At 31.2% G+C, this 14,628-nt stretch overlaps 1 protein-coding gene across 1 annotated transcript in view; it reads left to right on the forward strand.

The window, feature by feature from the left end:
* Positions 1–2,118: 2,118 nt before the first annotated feature.
* Positions 2,119–14,628, forward strand: part of LOC106471763 (alpha-1,6-mannosyl-glycoprotein 2-beta-N-acetylglucosaminyltransferase-like) — a 26,595-nt gene continuing 14,085 nt past the window's right edge. The window contains exons 1-4 of the mRNA XM_013932386.2: positions 2,119–2,243; positions 7,979–8,470; positions 12,669–12,766; positions 14,082–14,181. Of these exons, the coding sequence (XP_013787840.1) occupies positions 7,988–8,470; positions 12,669–12,766; positions 14,082–14,181 (681 nt within the window). The 5' untranslated portion in view covers positions 2,119–2,243; positions 7,979–7,987. The remainder of the gene's footprint in view (positions 2,244–7,978; positions 8,471–12,668; positions 12,767–14,081; positions 14,182–14,628) is intronic.

The following is a 14,628-nucleotide window of genomic DNA, read 5'->3' on the forward strand; positions in this document are numbered from 1 at the left end:
ATTAAATACCCAACTTTAACTGACTTGTGTGATTATTTATGTGTATCTGATGCCAACTGCTTCTTTCTGTTTGAACTTGCTACATTTGTGTATTTACTAATGAGACTGAAATACTGTTTTTCGTTATCTAAACTACCTAAAGTCTGAGTATTAAAACCATCAAACTAAAATTATTGTACTTTTTTTTATCACTAACTAATAACTTGCAATATTTAGAAACTAAAGTGAAAGAAACTTTGACAAATTAGTGTACGAAAATTATTTGTAAAACAAATACCTCCTTGTTTTGAGGATACATTACATATAATTAGAAATTAATATATGCAAGTCTTGATGCAGCTAGACAAAAGTTTCATATTTGTTTGTAAAAAATACCTTCTTGTTTTGAAGATACATTACATATAATTAGAAATTGATATATGCAAGTCTTGATGCAGCTACAGACAAAAGTTTCATATTTGTTTGTAAAGAAAATACCTCCTTGTTTTGAGGATAAAATACATATAATTAGAAATTGATATATGCAAGTTTCTTTTCTTTTTCCTCCAACAACTGCTGTAATCTCTCTTCTTGTTTCTTTTCTCGTTCTTCTTGTTTCTTTTCTTTTTCCTCCAACAACTGCTGTAATCTCTCTTCTTGTTTCTTTTCTTTTTCCTCCAACAACTGCTGTAATCTCTCTTCTTGTTTCTTTTCTCGTTCATTTTCTCGTTCTTCTTGTTTCTTTTCTCGTTCTTCCTGTTTCTTTTGCTGCTCTTGTACAGACTTGATGGCAGCAACTACAGCTTAGTTTGATTTTCCGCCTCTCGTTTCCAAAAAAAAGAGAAGAAAAATCTATCCCACTCTCTGACACCAATTTGTTACGTCTCCGTTTGTTAATTAACTTTCCGTAACTTCGTTCCGACGAAACTTAAGCGACACAAGTTCTTTCTTAATAAAAACTGGTTTATTCTTTCCGAATACAACTTTACCGATACACTTATTCTCAACAGTTGCGTTATAACAAACTATAATAACGAACGAACGTTAACTACAACAATACGTCTCTCTCTGACTGCAGTTCAATTACTCACTATCTACCCAGACATTACATTCCCCTCTTTTTATACCAGCCTACCCTATATCTAGTAGGAACTAGAACATTCGCCAAAGTACATGATAGTTCTAGAAACGTTGCGTCACAGTAATCATGTGACTCGATGACGCAACAATATATATATATATACTGTTGGGTGAAAATACTCATTTATAACTAATGGTTATTTGAAATTATCTATGAACATATGAAACAGGCTATAGGTACCGAAAAATTCAGTTGGATAACTGTAAATATAATTCACACACTCACACTAACATTACTAACTATGTGCTACAACAAAATATCCGCTTGCTTTTCCGTGAGTCTTTCAACATCCTCATTGTAATGGGAACAAACGTTGCCACACGCCTAAACAGTATGATCAAAATGCAAAACTAGGTATAATAATACATTAAGGAAGTGAGAATTTTTTACCCTATATAACCGTCACAATACGTTACGAATTCGTTTTTAAAAACATAGGTCGTAGAACTTCATCAGTTGTGTTTCTGGATAAAGACTACATCACAGATATATATTGTTTAGCAATTTATATATATATAAATGTCGCATATACCGAAAATACGTTTAAATGTATAAGTTTAATCACAGAAGAAATTTAAATTGACGCTATTGTATAAACCACATGTTAGTAGAAATTCTAATGTTTGTGTATAGTAATTTCATCCAGTAAAATATGACCCAGACAGACAGGTAGATAGATAGATACTTCTTTTCTTGGAAACAACCAAACTTGTTTTACTTTTGTATAACTTAAATGGATAGATATGAGGCAAAAAGGGCAATAGTGTAAATTACTCAAATTCTGAGTGCTTCTCAACTTTCTCATAATATTAAAGAAATTATACTTAAAAACATACGAATGCGAATTAGAAAGAAGTCCATTATTTTCTGTGTTTTATAAAACTTAACCAGATAATATCGATAATAATGAAAAACAATATTAAACGTTTGTTGTTTTCATTAAACTTAGAATGATAACACTTGACAACATCCTTTCCGGAAGAGGGCAGGAATGTTCCAATGAATAAGTTATGCCAACTCGTATGATTCGCAGGATAAGTCTAAGCCAAGTAGTGGTGGAAATTTATGTTAGATTAGGCTGATTGTAGTTTTACCAAAGACATCTCGCAATTGAAGTTGCCGTGTGAGTATTCTAATAGTTTATTCAGGGTATTATCCAAGTAATCGAACTGTTAAGTAATATTGAATGCTTTAAACTTGTACAACAAATATAGTAATACTTTACTGTTACTGTGTATTAATACCACTAATAAATTAATAATATTATTATTAATTTATATGCAGTACTAGTAACTAGTACTAATAGGAATAGTGAGTAATACACAGCAACAATAACGCGATTGTGTATTACTATTACTACTGATAGTAGTAGTACTCTAAAGTAATAATATAATAACCATTACTTAGCAGTAGTAGTACTAGTAGTGATGTAGCAAATAGGACTAAGTTAATATCTTTACAGTATAGTAGTATTAGTACTAACCTTACAAAAACAAGTTAGTAATATTTTAATAAAGTAATAATCACTAATATAGTGGATGTGCTGAGAAAGCACAATACAACTTCATAAGAGACTACAGAGGATTTAGGTTATTGCACATCTTGGATAATAAGATAAATTGGTTTAGTTAAATTTTAACTTAAATGAATTAAGAGTATGTTGTGTGAGGATTTTACTGGTGGCATAATAAGGTTGTTGCAAAAGGGACAAAATCAGCGAATTGATGTTACAAGTGGCATACCTTAGACTTACCATTCTGCATTATCCTTTGTCATATCTTATTTTAATTCATGACATTTATAAAGGAATAACCAGTAAGTTACTAAAATATGTATACCATATTAAATTAATGGGTATCTTAAATTCTACTAAAGATACTGAAATTTGCTATTTTTCATTGTTCTTAAAGTTAATGACTTTAAGGTATTATGAAGACGAATGTGGAATTCTTATTGCCCAACACCCAGGACAAAAATTTTTTTCTATTATTCTTTGCCTTTTGTCCAAATAGTTTTCACTTTGTTCATTTTATTGCTAGAAAAACTGGGCACATTTGAAGGGAGTCTCACAAGTTTCTGAAAATTTTGAACTTTAAAAGTCTAGCATATACAGACATTTGCATATGCATACCTGTGAACTTCAAATCAAAACTATATAGTATACACAAATATACATGTTTTAATTACTAACCCTTTCAGCCACACGCATAGTAACAGTAACAGTCATATTTAAATTTCATGTAACAATATTATTACCTTGCTTTTATCTGCAGCAAGAGATAAAGTTGGACTGCCAAGTCTAAGAAAAATATATAAAAAATAAGGAAAATTACAAACTTTAAACTGTCTCTCACGCACACACACACACACACACACACACACCCATTTAACACCATTTTAGTCAATGGTGGCAATAATGTAAACTATTATTATTAGTTCATATTAGAAGGTAATCGGTATAGTATGATCTACTGGTTAGACCTTATCTGTAATATTGTCTGCTTTTGTTTATTTAAGAAATTATTTTAAATTATTGGAGAGAGTTCAAAGAAGAGCTACTAGGATGATTCCAGGGGTGAAGGGTTTTTTTGGGGGGGTGATGGGTTAATATATTTTAATTTTTTCATGAGTTGATTTTATTAAAAGTTTAAAGAATTATCAGGGAGATCAGTAAGATAAATGCCTTGTATTTTTTATGTGTGCAGAAGACAATAAGAGAAGTTTTAGACTTGGAAAATATGTATTCTAAGCTTTGATTTTATTTTCAAAACAGGGTGATTAGCCTCACATAATATCAAAACTGTCTTTGCACACTCAATCCAGAGAAAAGTAAAAATTTTAACTATAGTTGTTGTTTTTTTTCAAGAGATTCCCTTCTTAAATTCCTGTAAAGTGCTGGTCTCCACTATGAACATAAACTCATTCAGTAAGTCAGTCACCCTGTTAGAACTTAAGCATTTTGTTCAACTTAAGTTGATATCCTTGGTACAGGAAAAGGACAAAAAAAACTCCTAGTATTATAAATGTGGCTTTACTACATAGATTTGTTAAAGTTGGAATAAATTTCCTACTTACATTTTAAGCTTAAATGCATACATGTACATAGTTTCAAGAACTATTAGCTGCAACCACACAACAAAACTGCAGATACAAACAAGAGTATTTTTAAATACAGCTGTAATATTTAAAATATGACATTGTGATGACTAGGGTCAAGGCCTAAAAATATGCTAACTTTCTCCGTGTTGAACCCTACAGCTTTCATGTATACACTATAGGTTTTTTTTTCTTAAGAAACGGTTAGAACAGTGGAACATTTTTCATGTTACATTACATAAATAGTTTTAATAATATGAACCAATAGATCTTTTTGCTTCCATATTTTAGAAATACATTGCTCTTTTGTGTTTTATCAACCTTTTCCTGCATATATAATAAAGAATTCTTCTTTAAAGCAGCCTCTGAATATGTTATAAATATGAACACTAAAAACAGTTTTCACATCATTTATTGAAATTAATCTTCTACGTAAATGGCTTGACGGGCAACATGTAAATTGTATGTACTGTATGTACAGTAAATAAACATGCAAGGAAACAGACAAATACTGATAACACTATCTAAATATTTTCCAGCACATAAAATTGCAAAAGCAATATGGAAGCAACAACAGAAACAAAAAGGTGAAACAAGCATCAATTGTCTAGCTCGGAATGATACTAGTAAAGAAAAATACTGGAGAACTAAGCTACATAAGTAGCTCAGTTGGTGCCCATTTTACCTTTGTTTGATCAACAGTTTAATTTAATGTCAAGAGTTCAAATGTTGACAGACCTGGTGATCAGACTGCATCAACTGCTCTGAATTGACATGTACACTGAGAATGCTTCAAACCACTGAGAGAAAAAAAAAGTTTGAAATTCCCTTTTCCTTTACCAATCACTGGCTGCTAACACACAATTATTTAATCCTAACTTTTGTTTTTTAGTGGACAGGAAGGCATGCTGGTTAAACACAGTCGTCATTTTCTTTGTAAGTGTGATGTGACTAGTTATAGTACATCTGTGAAGAAAATAACATGTAGCTTATTTGGTTCAGTGGTTTATGTGTAACTGAATAAGCTGACGTCATGCAGATCATACAATGTACATGCTGCAGAGAGTGTGCCAAGCACAACTTGGTTTCCTGTGTTCTCTGTTAATGTAACTTATACTGGATATGCGGATAGTTGAATAATACATACTTTTGTATAGAATAGTCAAGCTGGTAGTATTTGAATTGATTCAGCTGGTTTTTTATTTTTTAAATATACAACAAAAGCAACAATGGATATGCATTGTAAATAAGTAGAGTATTATCTCATGTTTTTTGAGATGCATATATTGTGGCTAGCTCTGGATAACACTATTTTTATGCATGCTGTAATACTAGTTTAAAAAAACTGATTAAGAAAACATTCCAAAAAAATAACATAGACAAAACTATTAAACTTTATAATCCACACCTTAATATATGAGATTGTTTCAGTAATGTTTTTGCTTTTATTTATGAAGTAACAATTTATTTTTAACTGAAGTAAAGACATTAATGTATTACTGGTGTTTTATAAAACACTGTTTTTTTTTAAATCATTCTGTTGCCTGGTATCTTCAAGTTATAGTAATCAAGGTGATCATTGATGTTCTGTCAACTTCATAGTATAATGTGTTTCTTTAAAGCTTCTGTTGCTCCAGTGTGCTCATAAACTGAGACTCATGGATCAGTAGTTTGCAACTGAGAAAATGTATTGAAAAAATAATTTATTTCATGATTTTGCACATAATGGTGAGAATGGTAGGATTCAGAGACAAATACAAGTTTTGGTATGATAGTTGTTTTCATATAAGACAACTTTATTTTATGTTAGGGTTGTATCCTTTGAAATGGGTTACCTTCAGATGAGCTAGATGCAGTAAAGTTCAAAGGATAGATTGATAAATACTTCAATAACTTTTTTGTTTTTGAGAGTGGGTGAGGTGGCTTAGATGGATCAATAGGTCCCTTGTCTGTAAATTTCATGTTATATGAAGTTAATTTTAACATTACTGTGCCCTTTAAGTGTGGAGGTCAGTATCTCCAATTGTGAAATTAATTTTTCTTTACTTCTTTGTCATTTTTATTTGAGTGTGTTTTCAACATCAAGTATATAAATTTATTGGTTGCCAGTTCTTGTTAACACAGTAAATCCATGATTTATATTCTAAGAACCATTACTGACCATAGGTATTTTTGGTTAGAACTAGGAAATTCAGCCACAAATAAACATGTTCACTTGAAAGTTTGTTTATAATTCAAAAATTATATATATATATGCAAATATGAAAGTTCAGATTAAAAAAAACATTGTCAAGTCAGTAGTTAAATGTAACTGTGCTAATTATGTGGCACAATGTGTACAAGTGTGGAACAAAATGTAAACAATATATATATATATATATATATATATATTTAACATAGTAAAGTACTAGATATATTAAGTTGTTGAACATAACTTGGATCTCATAAATTTTAAGAAATATTTTTGTTATAAACTCTTCTTGTACCTTTTTTATATCTGGGTTATGTAGATCTAAAAAATTTGGTTCTGTATATTTTTTAGTGATAATTGACTAGAATTGTTACACGCGTGTGGTAAGCTTAAGTTAAATATACTTTAGTTGTATGTTTGTAAGCTAGTCAGAAGGATTAAATACTGTTTTAATGTATTTATTTAAAAAAAAGTTTTTATTAACCCACAGCTTTTCAGTTCTTTAAAGAATTCTTTATCACAAGGAATTATAACACTAACTGAAAAACATTTGAAAGATAGACATCAGTCCTGAGGAAAATCAAGAGATTGTACTCATATTGTTACTAAGGCACACATCAACAGTATTGTACAGATCTTATAGTCAGTTAAATCTGTGTACATGCAGTATCTAAATTCACAAACTGATTAAACATAGAAAGACTTACTTAACTAGCCTATTCTATTGATTCCTTTGGTATCAAGCTTCAAGACTCAATTGAACTCGCTGATTAAGAGAAAATAATATATAATTTTAAAGTCTTGATACACATGAAAACATCAAAAAATGAGAAATTAAATAATTTGATACTACTTGCTGAAGAAAGGAAAGTTTCAACAAATCTACTGATCATCATCCAGTGATGATACAACATTTGACATTTTTCTCGCAAGTAAGGTTCTCACTTGTTACCAGATTTCTCTGTTAAAACAGGGCCTTAACTTTACTGTCGTTCTTCCTACTCTTTAAACACTTGAAACCGTAATAGGCATTCAGAAAGTTGCATACAAACTATATCTATGGAAATCAAATGTTCTAAAAACAAACAATATATACCTAAGCCTATTCTATATAAGACTGAAAAGTGGCTCATGTATCAGTTAAAGACAAATCCAGACTTAATTATATTATCATCTGACAAAGGAAATGTTATTGTAGTTATGGAGGAGAAGAGTATAATAAAATCTTTAACTCTGTTAGATGAACCTTGTTATAAACAGATAACCAAGGACTCTTCAACAAACCTTTAGAAGGGACTGAACACTGTACTAAAAAAATCTCAAAAAGAGGAAGCCAAACATTATATTAAAAACAAAGATCAAACCATCTTGGTTTATAAATGTACCCAAAATACACAAGGTAAATGTCCCACTGAGACTTGTATTCAACTTTATCAATAGTCCTACCTGTAATGTTGTGAAAAGACCTGGAAAGCTTGTTGGTTAATAAAATCTTATGTGGTACCTTAATCTGTATAAAATTTTTTGCTTGTTATTTAAAGGTCTTTTTCCCCTTCCCTCCTTTTCTCCAGATTCAAATTATGAGGATACGATGTTGTTTTTGGGGCCTGTGTTGCCGAAACATCTTATCGTTGATCAACTTCATATTTCTTCTGTTTATTGTGTCTTTCTTGTGGCTGCAGCTTCATGTAGGTAGTCTCAAATCGCAATCGCTTGACCAGAAGTTGGAAAGAAAATATAATAATGTGGCAGTTAACACGGGTAAAGTTGGTTCAACTTTAAACTCAACTGTTATCTCGGCACCACTTGTTTTGGAACATGTGAAACAAGCCATTAAGAAGATCAATTCTGAGCAGTTAATAATAAATTCATATAAATATGGACCATTATCTTCTGGAAACCCAGTTATAGTCATCCAAGTCCACAATAGATACCAGTACTTGTCTGCTCTTATCAGCTCATTACAGCAGACAAAAGGAATTGAGAAGGTCTTGATTGTATTCAGCCATGATCTGTTTGATAGGGAGATTAACCAACTAATTCAGAAGATAAGTTTTTGTAAGGTAGGTATTGTTTTTCAGTATACAGTCAGTAGCAACTGTTAATTTATCTTTTTTTGGTAGGTGGTGACAAAATTAAATTCTGCTTTAAGAGTGTCTTTAGAAAATGCATTGTAATTATGAGTACGCTTTCTTTCCACGATATTCAAGCTCTTATAGGGAGAGCTTACATGAATATCAATGGTATTTCATTAATAAAATGTTTTTTTTTTACTCTTTTGTGATTAAATTTAGTATTTATTAATACTAAGAGTGACCATCATGGGGTCAAGATTATTCTTAGTGTATGTAGTGTACATTTGTTTATTTAGGTCATTATGAAAAATAGAACTGTAGTAACCATGCATGAGAATAATCAAAAGTTGTAAAGTTAAGTGCTTGTAATAGAAGTGTCATAGCAAATAATAAAAAGGGGACAATTTGATCTGAGCAAAAGAAAATGTATAAAAGAAACAGTATCTCGTATCACAATTAATTTTAATTAAATACCATGAGTAATAGTTAGATCATGATGAATTTATAAGGTAAATATTCTTAAGCAATAAAGTTAAATTATAATAGATAGACGGAAACTGTGACAGTATTGATAAACCAAATTTACAGTTAACTGTTACTTAGTAATTTCTAAAGTCAAATAATTATTAGTGGGTATGTTAGTTTCTTCTTTCCTTTACCTTGGCCAAAATGTAGGAAAGGGCAAAAAACTTTCTACTCTGTGTGTGTGTGCGTGTATATATATATATATATATATACACACGCACACACACGTCTAGGTAGTAGCTGAAATTTAGCTGTATAGGCTATAATCTATACATTGATTAATTATTTTTAGCAATTTCTTACCTTTTCTTTTGGGCAGTGTTCAAAATTGCACTCATCTGTCTACCAAGAGGAGTGAAAATTTTCTCAGGGGAGTTATTTTTATAAAATATTCTTTCTTATGGCAGTGTACTTAAATAAAGACAGTTCAAAAGTGTGAAATTTTCACGCTTGCATTAATAGCTTAAAAGCTAGGGCAGACATTTAGTAGGGTATTAAGTGTTATGTTTTAAGTCAATAATTTATGGATTAGTAGCCATTCTACTGTTATATAATAATTTCTTAAAGGCTATGATATGGGCATTAATTATTTCTTTGACAGTTTTTTTTTTCTTTGGTTGACAATATGACAACACTGAATGCATGAAACTTGATAAAAGTATAGCTAATAAGTACTAGATCTGTGATCTCAAAAGGGAGACTATGTAATAGCTCATATGTTTGTGTACTTTAAAATTTGACATTTTTCAACAAGTTTGTATAAAAAATTAATTAGTGGAAGTATGAACATTTTGGCAGATGAGTGTTAAAAATCCTTAACTTCAGATACTACTTACATGTTCAGTTCTATATTTGTCCAAGAAATTCCTAGAAATATTTAACAATTTTTTTATATTGGTCAAGTAACGAGTTGTCAATAGACTTCTTCAACTTTTCCCTTTAGCAGGGGTCACACATACTGTCCTCCTCCAATCATCTCTGTTCATTACCGGCTCTTCCTTCATTCCTTTCACGTTCATGTCTTCTATAATCCCATCCTTCCAACACTTTACTAGCCTTCCTTGTCTTCTCTTGCCAGCTACTGGCATCTATTGATCTCCTTATTGCCTGTTTTTTCCTCTTCATGTGACCAAACCACCTCATCCTTGCTTCTCTTACATTTTCTTCGATTCCACAGATTCCTGGCATTTTTTTATTCATTCTCTTCTCTTTCAGTGACACTCCAAACAGCCATCTCAACATTCTCATTTTTCTTTCTATCAAAAAACCTTCTATACTCTGTAGAAAAGTACTGGTATAATCACTATCTCGTACAGTTTTGATTTCAGTGGCCATGATAATCTTTTGTCACAGATTACTGTGGCTGCTTCCTTCTGGTTCTTCCAACCTATCTGTATTCTGTACAACTTTCTCACTTCTTCCTTCACTTTGCATTGCACTCCCCAAGTACCTAAAGTCTTCTACCTGTTCCAGCAGCTTCCCATTTAAATCTGTGATCATGACCTTCTTCTTTCTACCCCTTTAGCTCACCATTTTTCTGATATTCACTTTAGAGCTTCTTCTTTCCAAACTCTTCTGCCACACTTTAACCCTTTTTCTAACTCCTGCTCACTTTCCACTGTTAACACTAGTTTAGTCAAACAATGAGTTGTTAACTGATTGGTTTATCAAACTGTAATAAAGAATAAAGCTGAAGATAGACCTTCATATAAACAAAATTAGGTCATACTTGATGATGATGTAGAGTTAGATTATAGCAACAATGCAATGATTGACAAAATTGGATCATAATAATCATTTATAAATTTCTAACCTCTGCCAGATGAGACAGCCTGTCATCTTAATGTGGATCTCATAAAATGAGTCATTCTGAAAAGGCATGGGTTGTCTAGATTAGGCAGAAATGATGTTTCGCATAATTTTTGAAGACTAGGAATCATATATAAGAAATCATTAGTTTCAATATTTTGTGAAACTAATGACACAGTAAAGCCCAAAGATACAGTATTGAAGTTAAAGCAAGTGCATGATGTATTACAAGATGATTTCTCTAGTGATTATCAAATTAAAAATGTAATTTCTACAATGAAGAGTAAATATAATATGGATGTTATAATGCCCAATATGGTACCACCATAGTGTAATCCATATTACTTTCATCATGTCATGTTTTCATTAATATTTAGTTGTTTTTTTTCCATTTTAGAAGTTGTGCAAAGTTTCATTCATAGAGGTTTATTGAAATAACCCTAAATCATTGGTTTCCGGAATGACTCCTGTTGACCTTCCTATCCTCTGTACTAAAAGATGCTGGGCTGGCTTGTGTGGCAGGTGTTAAAAATAAATAAGGATTGCTATTTGAAAAGTTGGATAAAATATATGAATAGTAAACCACATTATACAGTAATAGAAACTAAAATTAAGTGTCAGGAATGAAAATTTCAACGTACAGTAAATAATTCTTAATTTAACAGGTGTAGTTCATGGTTGACATTAAATAGAATAAAAGTTAACAATCAAACTGTGTAAGGTTTTAACTTCTATTGAGTTAGTAGGGTCAGTAAGAGCTAATGCGACAGGTTACAGTTAGTTGCAGTACATTGTAATAGTTTTTAACTTCTGTTGAGCTATTTAGGGTGGTGAGAGGTAGTACTCTGATTATTAGCTTGTTAAATGTATGGTACACACACGTTTTATTTATTGGAAATAAGGTCTCGACTAACTATGGTACTGTAGACTTATCGACCGAGGTAAAAAAAAAAGTTTAGTGTAATGAAAACTGAGAGCAGAACCCATGTAGTTATAATCTACTTTTCAAGTATTGTTAACTTGTTATAGTGAGAGCTGATGTGGTGGGCTTTCATTCATTATGGTACACAGAAAGATTTTTGTTAAGAGATATGCGAGCTGTCATCATGGCTGTGACCTACATATTGTGATATGTTTTGTGATTTCAATCTTTGTTCTCCTTAATTGGTTTACGTGTATACTTTAAGACAGTGGTTCTCAACCTTTTTGAATCCATGGAACTTTTCTGGTGTGGAATTTGTGTCGCATGCAAAGCATGAAAAATTTCTCGAGTCAATTACGTGGGTGCACATGCACACATAACGAGAAATGTGTTCTCTCGCATAATAAAAGCTTACATGACTCAAACACTTGCTTGTACCTTGTTTCACTCACTAATTTAAAACAATATAGTGACTGCTAGTAAAGAATATGATATTGTTGATTGTAATTATGTGACTAACATGTATTTATGCTTTATTATATATGGAACTCTTGCATTCCATGGAACTGCTGGATGTCTGTTAAGGAACCCGAGGGTTCCACAGAACCTCTGTTGAGAATTGCTGCTTTAAGACACTAGTTGTAAGTAATGCTTGGTAGGTGTGTGTGTGTGTGTACCATTTTTTTCATTATACTGTATCATTTCTGCCTAAGTGTGATGCACAAACCTTGTTGATTCGTGTACATCTAGGATGAGGCAGGCAAATCTGAAGACAAATTCTACAGGTATTGGATAAACGTGTTGCTTTTTTGTTTTACTTAATTTATTTGTAATGATTATTTTGCTAATGCTCTGAGAAATAAGAGAGCAGAAGTGTGAATTCCAATTAATTATTAAAACATTAATTACTACACGTTTTCTTGCACACAGGTCACTCAGATATTTTATCCACATTCAATTCAGCTTCATCCAAATACATTTCCTGGACAAGACCCTAATGACTGTCCACGTGACATGAAAAAAGAAGAGTAAGGTTTTTTGGTATTAAATTACTAAAACTTATTTGAAGTTTTAATCTTTATCCACACATTTCCAGAGATGTTTCACTTCTGTAGTTTGTAATTATAGTACTTATAACAAATTGAATGAATTGTTTGTTTTTTTTACTTCTAAAATTGTGTGACTGTATAACAAAATCTTTAACAAATGTAATATACCCTATATGTATAAAGTATTTATTTTAAAATAATTCAAAAATATGTAGCAAAATGCCTCATTGTAACGTAAGATAAAATAATATCCATCAGAATTAACTATGGATAGTTCCTCTTCTACTTGCAAGAATTCCAAGACTTTTATACGTCATTAGAGATGGAAAATGCTTTTTAGTTACGTGAATAAGAATGCTTAGAAGTTTGAACTGGGAAGAATTGTTAAATAATTACTCTTGAGTTATTTTTCCTGTAATTTAACTGAAAAGCTTAATTGAATAGAATTGTTTAAACATTTGTTTAACAACAAGTAAAAGCTTGGAATGGTCTATTCTTTCATTGGGGGTGTGCGTCTTGAGCCAGACTACTTTTGGAGAATTCCACTCCTCATGTTCAAGTAGAATGGAGTAGTATATTGTAAATTATAAATTAATAACCACCTTGTTTACTGTTTAACATCTTAAAAATAATGTCAAAGAATTAATCTCCATATCTCTATGTGGCTATTTTGAATTGAAAACATTGGTGGTAAAATCTGAGTATGAGAGACAAACATAAGAAACTAAAGTATAAAAAGAAATGTTGAAAATGAATTTTTCAAATCAGTATGAATTATTGAAAATGACTGGCAAGCTAGAATTTCTTGAAGTATGGCCTTACCAAAGCTGTACTTCCCTGAATCGTCACAGAACTGATCTAAAAGAAATCGAGAAGTGCCAGGAATTTTCTTCACAAACAACAAGATCAGCAAGTGGGTTAATTAGCATAGCAGCAGTAGTAAAGTTTGTATCCTGGATCTTTTTGTCCATAACAGAATTTAGATATCTTTCATAAATATATTTTATCAAAAAGGTCTTGAAATTATCTACTTTCTTGCTACACAGCTCTTAACAATTAACTTGAGAATCAAAGTTGACTCTAGAAGAATCCACTAGCCATGACACTCTTAACAGTATCATTTCTATTCTGTTGGGTTTCTCTGTTGATTTATTGCCCAATAATTGTTGTAGTCATTAAAATAAAAAATTATCTACATTTATATTATTCTTCATATGAGATTTAAAAAAAATTGTTTGTTTGATATTTTGAAGGAGATGTGTGTTTTTTCATAACCGTCTTGTTTGATAACTAGGGCATTAGTAAAGGGCTGTAACAATGCACACTATCCAGATCGCTACGGACACTTCCGAGAAGCAAGCTACACACAAGCAAAGCATCACTGGTGGTGGAAGGTAGGCTTCTATTAGTCTTTAAATATATCAATATAAAATGTGTATGAACTTAGCATTCTGTTAATATTAATTATCTCCACCATCATTACTTGCACATGTAAGGATTTGAAGGTGATATATGTAAAGAAAAAATTCAATATTAACCAAACTAAGTATGTGTAAATAAGAAAAAACTGTCCCATATCTATGTACACCCCCCCTCCCATATACACACACCTGTGAATTGTGTCTTCTTATTGACAGTACATAGTATTGTTAAATTTTGTGTCTTCTTATTGACAGTACACAGTATCGTTAAAATCTTGTGTTTTCTTATTGACTAGTACACAGTATTGATAAATACCTGTAGTCTTCTTCTTGACAGGTACACAGTATTGTTAATCTTGTGTCTTCTTATTGACAGTACATAGTATAGTTAAATTTTGTGTCTTCTTATTGACAGTACAA

The sequence above is a fragment of the Limulus polyphemus genome, unplaced genomic scaffold (assembly GCF_000517525.1).
Source record: "Limulus polyphemus unplaced genomic scaffold, Limulus_polyphemus-2.1.2 Scaffold4839, whole genome shotgun sequence".
In the NCBI taxonomy this organism is placed as follows: Eukaryota; Metazoa; Arthropoda; class Merostomata; order Xiphosura; family Limulidae; genus Limulus; species Limulus polyphemus.